Here is a 14,538-nt window from a genome sequence, read left to right on the forward strand (position 1 = left end):
ACTGTGGCGAAGAAGTCGCCTTCGGATCAGCGACTTTGACTAAAACAAACTTCAAAGAGATTTTGAAGTCGCCCGATTTTTATAATTTTCCGTCATACTTATTTACGCCGCTAGGCCTGTTAATAATTTGTTTACCTCTCAATTACAACCAATTACCGTTAATCCGCTAATTAAGAACGCGTGTCAACATCAACAAAATTCAATACACGCCGCAAGGCAAGAGTTCATTATGTTTATCTTTTCTCATTACTTATTCATGCGATTGACGAATCAGAACGCGCGTCGTATCTACGACAGTTTGCATTGACCAATCGGCGACACGCTAATACACTGTGGCTGTTTGTTGACAATTACACAAAATGGCGACAGATTCAATCAATTTTCACCGATAGAATGATTAAAGACACCTGCATATACATAATTGCTGCGGTGTTTTGGCGAGTAAAGATAAACAATGCCAAACGTCTTAAAGGTCTGATTATGTTTGAAACCTCGATTGTTAATTTTTTTCGGAGCACTTATCTTTAGAAATTATGTGAAGATTTGTATCTAATGTTTTATTAATACATTGAACTCCGTAAAGTAAACAGGCTGATTATACAAAATTGAATGTCTCTACAGTAACATCTCATTAGTTAAACTGAAATTAACAGATTTATCAATATAAATTACATTTTAATGAATATGTAACTTTTAAATACTAATGTTATGGTGTAGTTTATAATCTTAACCAATTATACATGCAATTTTAATACTCTCTTGTTTTTTATAAACGATATTTGATATGTTTAATATCAATAAAAAGTATAATTAAACCCTTAGTATGGTACTATCCTGTTTTTCAACAAAATATTGGTATGATATGTTCATATATCCGAATTATGTAGACTGTCCACAATGACTCCCTGTCTATAATGACCTTTTTTCTTTTCTCCCATCGAAGGTCACTGTAAACAGTCTTTACTGTAGACTTAAACAAATAATTGAAATCTGTTGCAGTGCTACAAAAATGTAATATTTTGTACTAACTTCCTCATGTGATCAAGACGCCCCTGCAAGCGTTTATGTGCAGGGTTTACACGCCAGACCATACGTAAGTGTTCCTCTCTCTTTTTCTTGACGATATCTCTCAGTAAACCTTGTAACTTATCATACTCGTCATCCCAGGTAGAAAATACATCAAAACATGCTGACATCACTTTCTCAAACTCATCATATGGTATATGCATCAAACGTCTTGTACCAAGTACCTGAACAAATTAAACAATATGTGACCATGTTCCTTGCAAGTAAACAACAAATTTAAAGTCATACATTCAGATTTTGATATTTCGCAATGTTGGTAAATGTAACTAACATGATAAAAGACTTTTCATTACTTTTTTTAAAATTTATATTTAAAATAAAATAAACTTTTCTTAGATTTAGAATTGTGTCTCTGAAATCAGAAACCATGCATGAACAGTTTTTTAAAACTAATATTCCTACAACATATTCTCCTGATTCACAGTCTTTATGAAACTGTATAAGAAGTTCATACTTGTCACTTAGTACAACCTGAAAAAGCATGCAGTAAAGACGACGGTTCACACTGATTTAATCTACTAATCTATGTTCACTTTCAAATATCATGCTATAAAAATTTATCTGAAGGATACCATCTTATTGTTGTTAAAGAAAGTTCAAGTCTTGACAGCAATCTTTTATCAAATATGATAAGCAAGATCAACAAGGAAAGGTGGCGTTCAATGAACTTTACCTTTAATAGCTGTGTGCTAAGATCCCTGGAGATAGCCTCTACCAATCTAAGGGCTCTCTGTATGGGGTATTTTGTGGGTCTGATCTTCCTAAGGTGTTGGAAGATTGCCTGCAGAGCAACACGTATACGATCTAATTCTGTGGCAGACAGCAAGTCATTTAATGGAAAATCCTTCATCAGTTGATTATAGTCATTCACAGTGGTCATAGCAGCTTTTAGACCTGATATATTAAAAAAAAGTATTATGAGTACTATAAATAAGTGCTTGTAAAATTATGACAGAGTTTCATTAGCCTCAAATCTATTGCATCATTTGGTTATAGATTTCAAAGGTGAAAAATTGCAGCTTTCAAAGATGAAACCTTGAAATTCCATAAATACAATCATAAATTTTGAATATCCAATCACATACATACATACTTGGGTATTAAATATCAAAATAGGAAAGAAATGTGAAGAAAAATTGACAACAAATAAAGAGCCTTCTAGCTACAACTGAACTGTTCTTGCTCACCAACTGACATCCCAGATTAGTGACAGATTTAAGACTATGACAAATGAATATGGTCTTAAAATGTTTAATTTAAGATTAAATTTTAAAAGCTAAAAATCATCATACCAGTATCTGTATCAAAACTGACAGTAGCATGGAATCTTTTGCCATGCTTTAAAATATCCAATGTTAGGACAATTTCTTGGCTCTCTCTTTTCTCCTGAATTCTCAACAAAGCTCGCTCAAGGTTTAACCAGAAACTGATCTCCTGTAAAGCTGTGCCTGATGAGGGATCCCTGTCAAGCTTAGTCACCTGAATTTATACATGTATAATATCAGCTTTTTGTGCTTTTAATAAAAACATGCTGCATTTTCACATATTCAATACTTTATAGTGACACAACTTTTTCTATCATGTTTACAAATTTATCATACTCCGTTATCATCATATATACAAGTCCTTAAAATCGTAAAATAACTTGTGAAATCATGTTTTTTAAGTTGAGAAGAGCAAAAAATAACATTTTTATACCTTCTGTATTTCTCGAATCCATCTGTTAACACCACTTTGTAGAGCATTTAGAAATTGTGCATCCTCAACTTTGTCTCCAAAATCTTCAACCTTAGGTTTCCTACCTTCCTCAGCACATTTTTTTATAACAGAAGACACAACAGCATGTATAGGTAAACTGATCTCTGGTATATCTATATTTTGCTGGAGATGTAGAAGTCCCATCTCAAGGTCAACAATCTTCTTCTCAACTGCTGGAGCCATCTTGTCACCATCCCTAAACATTCAAAACTCTTCTTTATCATAAATGACATATTGCAATGAAATAATGATGACACTTGTGACTTGTCTGTAATAATTATCTTAAACACTCAAACTATCACAGAAATAATATCATACAGTAAAGATACACATCAAAACTTATACATGTACATGGCAAAACTTATCATAAACACTCAATTTATTTGACAGTAAAAAAAAATTACAATGATAATGAAATAAGTTAAAACATTATTGAGTAGACAAATTTTCAAGTGTAAATCATTACCTCTCAGCTTTGCCAGTTTCTCTAATATAGGACTTAAAGTAAGGGGATACAGCATGGCTGATGTAGGAATGCAGTGCTTCATAAGGGGAACCATCACTGAGATTCATAATTTGAAGCTGCGAGGGAAATGATTTATCTGCCTCAACCACAGCTCCTCTCTTGATAAATACCAAACTGAAATAGCAATTAACAACGACACTACAGTAACTCTTCTCTTGGTAAATCAGTAAGTAGTGCTAAAAAATATGTAATTGATAATCATACATACATTTAAACAGCACGAAAAAGCATTTAGTCAAACGATAATATGAGATACTTACTATCCCTTTTAGAAAAGTATTTTTTGGATTAAAATATTTTTCAGAAGTGTGACAACTTGAATTATTTTTTAAAAATGTAACCTGAATATTTTGGAGCTTGTGAAATGCACATCCGAGGATATGATGTATGACACTCCGGCCTCACCATCTCCTTCCCCACTGTCTGCAACTTCTTCAGACTCATCTGGTAAATGTATAAAAGAAAATACTCAATAATTCTATTCTTGAACATTCTACAAAACAGGTGTCAGCTTACTTTCTTCAAATCTGACAGGGTCTTTGAAATGAAACATATGAGCTGTGCCACGACAAAACCAACATAATGGGTTTGCAACCAGCATGGATCCAGACCAGCCTGCGCATCTGCGCAGTCTGATCAGGATCCATGCTGTTAGCTTACCAACCCTATTACAAGTAGAGAAACTGATAGCGACCAGCATGGATCCTGACGGATGCGCAGGCTGGTCTGGATCCATGCTGGTCGCAAACCCATTATGTTGGTTTTGTCGTGATGCGGCTCATATAGTTAAACTAATTATTTTTTGATAATGATTTAGAACATTAAATTATCATTTAACTAGGGCAAATCATTATCACTTTTAATACTGATAACTGGCCATGAAACTATGTACAAAACCTGCACATTGATACGCAGTGGTACAGTAAAGATATGAATACATAAATGTTTATAATTACAACGGCCTTATATAATATAGATACTTTTATGTATAAAAAAATGTCCTTTTTTTCCCTAACACACATTTGGTAAGACCTTGAGAGGCAGCATGAAATACCCAAATATTGCCCAAATTTACTAAAAATAAATATTTGTATTAAAAAGCTGTTTTAATTCTGAATACAATACAGGGTTTTTTCCAGGATTTTGGGAACATGACCCATACCCTATTTGGAATTTTCAGTGATGTTTTGTTAAAATTTAGGAAAAAATGCATGACTAAGTTTGCAGTGATTAAATGAATCCAAAGAAATCACTGTCTAGGATGGCATATTCAAAAAAATTTAAACACCATAACAGTGAAGAAGCTCTTATTTTCAAAGATTTTACAATTTATTATTTAATATTCTTATTTTGTAATTTGCAAATAGGGATTTTTTTCCTGTGAATTGGGAAAATAATTTACTATTTTCAATTGGAATCTGACCAAATATCGGCTATAAAATAAGCCAAAAACTAGAAATGTGCCCCCACCGCGCCACTGTTCTGTCAATCTTATGACTCTAGGGTCAAAATATTTTTTTGAAAACTAAAAATCTTTTACTAAGTAAAGGGCAAGAACTTTACAAAAACTGAATAAATCCACAAAGCAAACCCAAGGTGCATAAGTACACATGTTGACCACCATTCTTGTTAACTTTCAGGCCTACAAGTCAAATACTTTTTGAGCTATGCATGAACAAGTTGAAAATTGCAAATTTATACTACTGTAAGTCAAGGGCAATAACTTAAACAAAACTGAAAAAAAATCCACATGCAAAGTCCAGGTGCATAGCTTCACAGTGATGTGAATCATTATTCCTGTAATTTAGTGATGTTGATCAATTATTCCCATGATGTTTGTTGATTCTAACTCAAGCACTCAGGGAACAAATAACAACATAATGAAAAACGGTTTTTACTAAGTCAAGGGAAATAACTCTTCAAATACTGAATAAATCCATCAAGCGAAACCCCAGGTGCTAAACTACATATGCTGAGCAACCTTACCATAAGGTTTAATGACTCTAGGTCAAATCCTTTTTGAATTACATGCGACACAAGTTGAAAATTGCAAAAATTTAATAAGTCAAGGGCAATAACTCTAAAAATACTAAATAAATCCAGACAAAAATACCCAGTGCACAACTACATATGCTGATCAATATTCCTGTCAAGTTTCATGACTCTATGTCAAATACTTTTTGAGTTACATGGGACACAAGTTGAAAATGGCAAAAATTTACTTAGTCAAGGGCAATAACTCTAAAAATACTAAATAAATCCACACGAAAATACCCAGGTGCACAACTAAACTTACTGATCAGCATTCCTGTAAAGTTTCATGATTCTAGGTCAAATACTTTTTGAGTTACATGGGACACAAGTTGAAAATTGCAAAATTTTACTTAGTCAAGGACAATAACTCTAAAACTACAAAAAATATCCAGATGAAAATACCCAGGTGCACTACACTTGCTGATCAACATTCCTGTAAAGTTTTATGACTCTAGGTCAAATACTTTTTGAGTTACTTGCGACACAAAAGAGAACAGACGGACGGATGGACGGACAGACAAGGGTAAAATCTAAGTGCCCGCCACTAAGAATTACTCAGCTAACAAGCCCCTTTTGATGTGGTAATGTTAATGGATTATCGATTATAAGTAAAATTAGATCTTTTTTTTTTTTAATTCAAATAAATCTTGAGGTGAAATAAATAACAAAAAAGTCAAAATTTAATTTTAAAAAGATCTGTTACATAATGGAAATTCACTGTATTCCACTGTAACCTTGTGTAACCCATGTATCCCTGTATCCCTTGTCATGTGGGGGTGAAAAATAAATGTGATTTTGTGCCATATATGAAAATGGGGGCACAAAAATCCTTACAATATATACTTACCCTAAGACATAACTAAACATACCCAAATACACATTTTTCCTATCAATTGTGTTTTGATCCTAACCCCATTAAAGCTGTTGTGTTACGAAATTAAAAAAAAAGGGCAGTGTTTTTCCTCACTTAGCCACTTGATTATGCCAAAAAATTTTCACTTAAATTGCTAATTTGGGAAGTAAAAAAGCAGGTTTAAGTTCAGATTTTTGGGAAAACTGCATGATTTTTTAAAGAAAATTTCAATTGGGAAGAGGCCTTTTATCAGAGTTTATTATATAAGCAGGAAAATCACTGAAGGGACACTTGTATGAAATTACAACAAACTAGAAATGTGTCCATAGGACACGGGTGCCCCCACACTCCACTGTTTTGTCAATCTTATGACTCTAGGTCAAATATTTTTTTGGGCTACATGTGCCACAACGCTACATGTGCCACAAGTTGTAAACTAAAATTCTTTTACTAAGTAAGGGCAAAAATTTTACAAACACTGGAATAAATCCACAAGTAAACCCTAAAATGCATAAGTAGTAAAGTACGCGTGCTGACCAACATTCTTGTAAACCTTTCAGGCCTACAGGTCAAATACTTTTTGAGCTATGCATGAACAAGTTAAAAATTGCAAATTTATACTTAGTCAAGGGCAATAACACTAACAAAGCTGAAAAAATCCACATGTATGCAAAACCACATTTGCGAAACTTCACAGTGATGTTTATCATTATTCCTGTAAAACTTGTTGATTTAATTTCAAGCACTCAAGGAACTAATAACACAACATTATGGAATGGTTTCACTATGTCATGGGCAATTACTCTAGAAATACTTGATAAATCCACAAGCGATTGAAGCGAAACCCTTGCTTTCGACTACTCGAGCATTTTATCGTCATTTCCCGCAAGTTTAAGTCATGAGAGAATTATACGGGGAAGTCAAAGACCGGGCCCGCGAAGCGGGTCCGGGCTTTGGCTTGCCCGGCTATAGACTACACGTGTATATTTAAAAGAAAATCAAATAAAAAACAATTAAAAAAAATATAGAATTCTATACCTATTAATGAAATTTTCAGTGTCAGTTCTAGTCGGGCGCTGCCATTTACAATGTAACTCAATGATAATATGCGGGGTATTCCGATAACGGAACAAATCTCAACTTTTCAGATAAATAATAATCGTCGAGTGTTCCGAGTGAAAACGGAAGCGGTGCATGTAATACCGAATGTCACCTATAAAACGGAAAGAATGAAAGGAATTGTTTAACGACTTCCCCGTCCATAGGCTTTGCCTAATTTCATATTAGTGTTGTGTCCGGGCTCAAGAAGGGAAACAAGAGCATAAATGTATTCTAGGCTCAGGTCGCGTATTGACTATTGGTTGGACTGTTTACATTTGGGAGTCTGCAATCTTTACTTTATCGAGACTTAATGGTAAACGGTATTTTTTCATATATGTACAAATTGTTTGAAAACAAGTCTTATTGTTCCAACAGATGTCCCATTCGTGTTAAAATATTTCCGATAAAGTGTTTACAGGGGAATTTTATGTTGGGAGGCAGAATCTGACCCCCAAGCATCAGTGGTTGAGAAAAACCCAACAGCGGTCCTACTAAACACTGCTAAGGACCGCTAAGGACTGCTAAGCAGTCCTTTGTGCCTCCCTAGCGGTCCTGCAACTCATGGAAAGCATAATTCAGAAAACAGACCCAGAAAACAGAGACTGAATAAATTTTTGGAATATTGATCCATGACTTACCGTTGTGTTTAACATCACCAGTTATTTAGTATACAATATAAGTAAAAATGCAGCCCCATCAAGATGACATTTCTTAAAATTTGGCTCATTGCCAACTTGCGAGATGATGATTCATTTCCATAATTTTCAGGGAAAATTAATTTAAAACAACAATGGCAACTATTTTTTGTGAAAGTGTTTAAATTACATACGGTACCTTTAGTAGATGAGCGTTGTACCAGTAACGTTTGGTGTTTTGTGGATCACTTAGAAACTTTTTTATCTGCTCGACATTATTGCGATTTCTGACAGCGCGGCCTTGAAAGATGCAGATGTGCCATCACAATCGTCGAGTAAAACAGGCACACACCGTTCTAAATATGTGACAAATTTATCCGGATCTGCCACAGACTGGACAGGTTGAGCTGGCTGACCCTCGGCTTCCACTTGGTCTGCATCCTGCCTGATGTCTGGAGCTATTTTGAATTGTAGTCGTGTTCCTGAATCGATACATGGCAAACTGATGAATCACGAGAATATCGGACGTTATCCGGGGACTTTGACCGGGGTTCTGGATAATTTGAATCACAGAATATTCGGTAATATTTAGATTGAACGCCGCTAATTTTTCTGTGCAGTGATCTCCCCTTATCATTGTGAGGAGATTGCAAATTAAATTTTTGTTTATTTTGATAGAATACTTATTTATTATATACTTATATATGAAATATTGACAAATATTGATGAAATAAAATGCCTAATTTCATTTTCCGTATTTTCACTGTAAAAATTTATTTTTCACTGTGCAGTGAAACATAAATTTCCGTATTTTCAATGATGTCTTGCCGGACTACTTTCTTTTAAATTCTGCCAGTATACAACAATTTGAGAAAAGTCTATCAAATTGTGATGTCAAAAGAGACAAAAGTATATGATAAATAGAAAATTCCAAGTTTTTCTACAAATACGTGATTTAATTTCATCTTGTGGCATGAAAATTATCATATTTCACTCCCGTCTCGTGGCTGCTGCCACTCATGTAATATTTATTTTCATATCACTAGATTAATATAAATTATGTATTTAAAGAAAAAAAACTTGTATATCCTCTATCTATTGACATCGAGGCCAGTACTGTAGAAGCACACAGTGCTGTAACTAGAATAAAATAGAATAACATTTATATTTCCAAGCCAAGGGTTATACAACAATAAATGTGGACTTATTCGTATTAGAATGAAAAAAAAAAAACAGGTATCAATGCAAGCAAATGTTTTCTTTTTGTGTTGTTGTTTACAGCAACAGTGTATTTTGTTTTTACGGACTATATATGCGTTCACCTACAGTTACAGACGACGTGGTTCGACAAAATCGGTAACGGACGAAATACTTTTATTACATGCTTTTCGGTGGTTTATAGAAATATATCAGTGACATAAAACTGGTAATTTCACTGTTTGAAACAGTGAAATTACCACTTTGATAATTTCACTGTTTTGAATTTAAGCCCCTTACGTTGATTCAGTGAAATACCAGCGTGCACAGTACTGGGTACCAACTTAATGACGTGACGTCGTAAATGACGTCACGTTGTATTATTATTTGGCGCGCTTTTCATTCAGTATTACGTTAAATGTCTTTTAAAACGTTCCTTTGCATGTAATAAAAAGAAAATTTGTTTAGTTTAGTGTAAGATTGAAATATATTTCACCTTGTGAACACCAAAAGTTCATATTTCACTCGTGGCTTCGCCACTCGTGAAATATACCTTTTGGTGCTCACTCGGTGAAATATATTCCGATCTTACACTGAACTAAACAAATATCCTCTATTTAATCATGCAAATGAAGTTCTTCTGCAATGCTCAAAAATGCTATTCTAGCATTCAACAGTCATTCTTTAGAAGTTTTAGGTTAAAAAAAGATATTACTAAAGAATCGCCTACGTATGTTCATCTTGGGGTTTACTTGGACAAAGATTTATCTACATTGCAATCTACAATTTTAAAGAGCGCCTGCACTAATTTTGGAGGGACTTAGCTGAATATTATAAACTATGGTGTGCACCCGAGTTCTATGAGCCTTGTGACTGTGGTTATACTAAGGCACTTTACGGATGCGAACTTTGGAATACTTACTCTAAAAACGATATGATAACGTAGGAGAAAGCTCATAGATTTTTGTAATATACACATTCATACTCTCCACATAAGTACTGATACTAAAATCGCAATGATTTTGCTGAACTGTCCTTCATTGAATTAACAATATACTATAGAAAGCTACAACTGTTTGAGCAATAGTGTAGTTTACCCGGACAATACCTAGCCAAAGAAGTGTTTGTGAAACGCCTTATTCATTTCGCTAATGGCGATAAAGTCAGATACTTACCGTTAATTTAATATATACGTTCATACCAATATACAGACATCTATATAAGCACTGGATTGTTTTATTTTAAATACCAGTAAAAACCATCTTACGAAACTGTGTTTTAAAAAGGGAAAACTACATTGACGAAAATGATCTGTCATTTGTTTTTGGCGTGAAACACACTGAAAATCTACTGTGCTGCGATAAATGTTGTACTGTCTGGACCATTGCTCGACAAATGATAACTAATATGACATGTACGGCACACAAACCCTGTAATTCAAAAGTTAGCTCACCTCCATGAGTAGTGTCCTCATAATTATATGGGAAACATTCCCTTATGTTTATTCACCAACTTTAGTTTTTGCAAATTATTATGCTCATTATCAGTATTATGACGTTCTACCAACTTCGTTACACTAACTATATGCTGTGAGCTATTTTGTTTGCTGTCCAATCAATCGCGAAAATATTTTTTTTGAAACAGTTCACCTGGCAGACGCTGTCCTTATTGCCCAGCAAACACATGACGTTAAAATAACGTCGGATCAATGTTAGATTTTGGTCACGACGTCGGCGACCAAAATACCACGTAAATCTGACGTTTCAACATTTCATAGCACACATATAGAGGATATTGAATGAGTGGAAGTTCAATACTGAATTTATTGCACGAGTTGAATAAAATTATATTATGTGAGCCTCTGGCGAGCATAATATTATTTTATTCAACGAGTGCAATAAATTCAGTAATGAACTTACACGAATTTAATATTCTATTTATCACATACCAAAAATAAAGACCGTTTAAGGTGAAATAAGAGTCATATTTCATTGACGCGCCTATAGTATAACGCTAACATTTAGCGCGTCTTTACACTATGTTTGTATAACGCTAATGACGTCACGTCAAAATATATGCACGGCCGTGCAATACCATATTTACGGAGTCGCAAAATCGGCACGGGTGTGTGATAAATAGTACTAACAATTAGCATCACATAGCATCATATATCATCATAATAGCATGTAGCATATAGCAACGAGCCCTGAAAATATACACATTAAGCATTCCATATATTCATGAAATATATGATACAAACATATACATATTATCTTTAAATATAATAAATCCATTATATTAACAGATCAGTCCATATAAATATTCTAAGAATGTACCTTTACTAAATGTGATCATTCATACACAAAATAGATAACTGAATATGTAAACATCCTATTGAACTTGCATCTAGTGACCACTTAACCAGTTATTTATAAAATAATATGCAATGTATCATTTCCTTTAAAACATTCATATATTTACAAAATATATAACCAATTACATATAAACATAATATAACATACCGATTGTGGATCAAACTCCTTCTATAACACACCTGTCTTACACCTGTCTCACCGTGCTGTTAATTATGCTGTAAACTGTAATTTACAAACATCAGTGCAATACAAATAGAAACAGTGATTTCTATGAATAACTATAAGATAAGAACATATGCTGCCATCTTGAATTCTAACACTCAAGAACAATTAGTAACCAAGTGCTATTTTTAAGGTTTTTGCTATTTTTCAAGAAAGGTAACTCTGTCGGCCTTGTTTGATTTTAATCTTTACTTTTGTGTGATTATGTCCCCTTGACCACATTTGCTATTTGCTCAACCATAACGTTTCCCTCCTAAAGTTAGGGTCACTTGAGGTCATTCTTTGTGTTAAAGAAGTTGTTGGTCATTGTGACATGAAGATGTGTTAATTGTTGATCAACTCCCTTTAAATACTCAAATCCCTTTAAATGTTGTTACTTGGTGAAATAAAATAAATAAACTAAATGGTAATGAAGTTGAGTAAAATCCAATTTCTGTATCATTGAGAACTGTTAAATAAACAATTGTAACACGGTTTGCGTAATCAGTAAAAAGTTTACTGTTTACCAAATAAAATAATAAATAAAAGAATAATAATATAATAATTGTATTAAGAATCTAAAAAAGATAAATATTATTGTCAGTATTGAGAATTAGAACTCACTGATAATATTAAAAGTTTTTGAACTTGTATAAAACTGTGAGAAATGTAATAGAATAAATTCCTATTGCTGTTCTCTTAAATGAAATAAAAATAAAGTCAATTGTTTATAAACTTATTCTAGTGTGTGATTAAATAATTTATTACTTTAAGATAAAGTTATACTTAAAGGTCATTTTCAACTCTTACATGAATTTGAAATATTTTTTCAATTTCATTATTAAAATTAAATAACAGGTCTGAACTTTGAATTGATTATTGAGATGAATAATTAATTTAATGAATCAGATACAGTAAATTATTCTATAAAGAATATTAATTAGTATTTATTTGAAAGCAAATAAATATTTATTGATATAAAGTAATTAAAAAATAATTGAACTGATTTATAACTTGGTCAGTTTCAATATATGAATACAATAATAATAAATAAATAAAACATATATAATAAAATTATGTATTAATTTTTGCCGTTTTGATATTTTGACTATACTTTAGTCACGGTTTAAAATAATTCAACATAATAAAATTAATAAATGAAATTAAATTAATCTGAAATGTGATAATTCACAACTGGGAATAAGTGAAGTCTTTGCGACATAAAAATCTTGAATAGTGAAGTGTGGATTGACTGGTGTAGTACTACAGGCAAAATTGAAATAGTGCTGTTGTGAAATTAGTGCTTAAATTATAAAAAGGAGCTGTGCTTTGGAGGATGATAGTGCTTGAAATGAATATAAGTGCTGTGATGTTATATTGAGGAAAAGTGCTTGAAATTATAATCGGCAAATAGTGCTTGAATAAGTTAGTGCTGTGTTGTTATATTGTGGAAAAGTGCTTGAAATTATAATCAGCAAATAGTGCTTGGATACGTTAGTGCTGTGAAATTCTGTTTACACTATAGTGCTTTGTAAATATAGTGTTGTGAAAATTCTACTGAAAGAATAGTGCTTGACGTGATGAATTATTCCGCTAGAATAGTACTTGGAACAAGGAATTTAAGTACTTTGAAAATAATTTTGCGAGAATAGTACTGAAGTATTAGTGTGATTTGAAGTTGTACTTATGAAAAAGTCCTATGTGACTTTGACAGTGCTGAGGAGACACCGTTTTGATTGAATTTGTGCTTACATAAAATTTATTTTCGGGAATTCATTCCTGTGACATTGGGAATTATTTGATTAGAGCTGGAGTACATGGTGATTGAAACAGAAAAAAAATACCTATTGAAATTTTGCTGCTTTAAATAATTATTGTCGGGGAATAGTCCTTGCTGACATTTAATTTTGAATTAGTGCTGAAGTATTTGAATAGGTTTGTGCTTGAATAAAGATTTTGTCGGGAATAGTCCTGTGAACACGTAATCTTTGAAATTAAGTACTGGAGGAGCTGTGATTTGAAATAGTGCTTGATGGTTTTAGTACTGGCCAAAATAAGTACTGTTATTTGAAATAGTGCTTTAAATAGGGTTAGTTGGAAAATAGTACTGTGAATTGAAAGTGCTGGGAAGTGATATTGTACTTTGCGATAGTAACTTGGATGAATTAGTACTTTAGTACTGTGAGACATTCTGAATTCAATTAGTGCTTTGATGATTTAGTACTTTAGTACTGTGAAATAAAAAAGTGCTGAACTGAAATTGTGCTTTGAAATAGTGCTTGATTATTAGTACTGTGAATTAGAACTGAAATTACTTAAGAAAATAACACTTGGAACTTCAAAAAGTGATTATAATTATAGAAAGAAGTTGACCATAAATTAAAATGGATCCATCAAAGGAGTTAGGAGCTGTTGGAGGAGAAGATATGGAAGCTACTGATGAAGAGAGCTTGGGAGAAATGAAAATCTCATTGAATGAAAAGAAACTGTTGGATGCCTTCAGAGCTTTACACATTGAACCATTCATAGAAAATCCAGATGATTTACGGAAGTTGTTGAGAGGTGCTAAATCAAAGGAGTTTGGTGAAGAATTAGAGATAAAGAAGGAAACAACACCTTCAATTACAATTCCAAAAACAAGACTGACAACTAATCCAATGGAAACACCTCGGACAGACACAAAACCTACAGAGAATGCATTGCTAACACCACTTAAAGATTTGTCATCATCATATTTACCAGATATTTCAATTACAACAAGTAAACCAGCAT

At 32.9% G+C, this 14,538-nt stretch overlaps 1 protein-coding gene across 1 annotated transcript in view; it reads right to left on the reverse strand.

Moving 5' to 3' along the window:
* The window catches only part of LOC132715044 (cytoplasmic dynein 1 heavy chain 1-like), a gene marked incomplete at its 3' end in the record, with an annotated part of 29,141 nt that extends 15,185 nt beyond the window's left edge, over nt 1–13,956 (reverse strand). Inside the window, 8 exon segments of the mRNA XM_060698020.1 lie at nt 1,026–1,250; nt 1,760–1,980; nt 2,379–2,565; nt 2,785–3,040; nt 3,311–3,484; nt 3,712–3,814; nt 8,320–8,475; nt 13,947–13,956. Coding sequence (XP_060554003.1) covers nt 1,026–1,250; nt 1,760–1,980; nt 2,379–2,565; nt 2,785–3,040; nt 3,311–3,484; nt 3,712–3,814; nt 8,320–8,475; nt 13,947–13,956 — 1,332 coding nt within the window.
* Between the last annotated feature and the right edge of the window lie 582 nt (nt 13,957–14,538).

Source organism: Ruditapes philippinarum, unplaced genomic scaffold (genome assembly GCF_026571515.1).
Source record: "Ruditapes philippinarum isolate M1 unplaced genomic scaffold, ASM2657151v2 ctg11453_1_1_1_1, whole genome shotgun sequence".
NCBI lineage: Eukaryota > Metazoa > Mollusca > Bivalvia > Venerida > Veneridae > Ruditapes > Ruditapes philippinarum.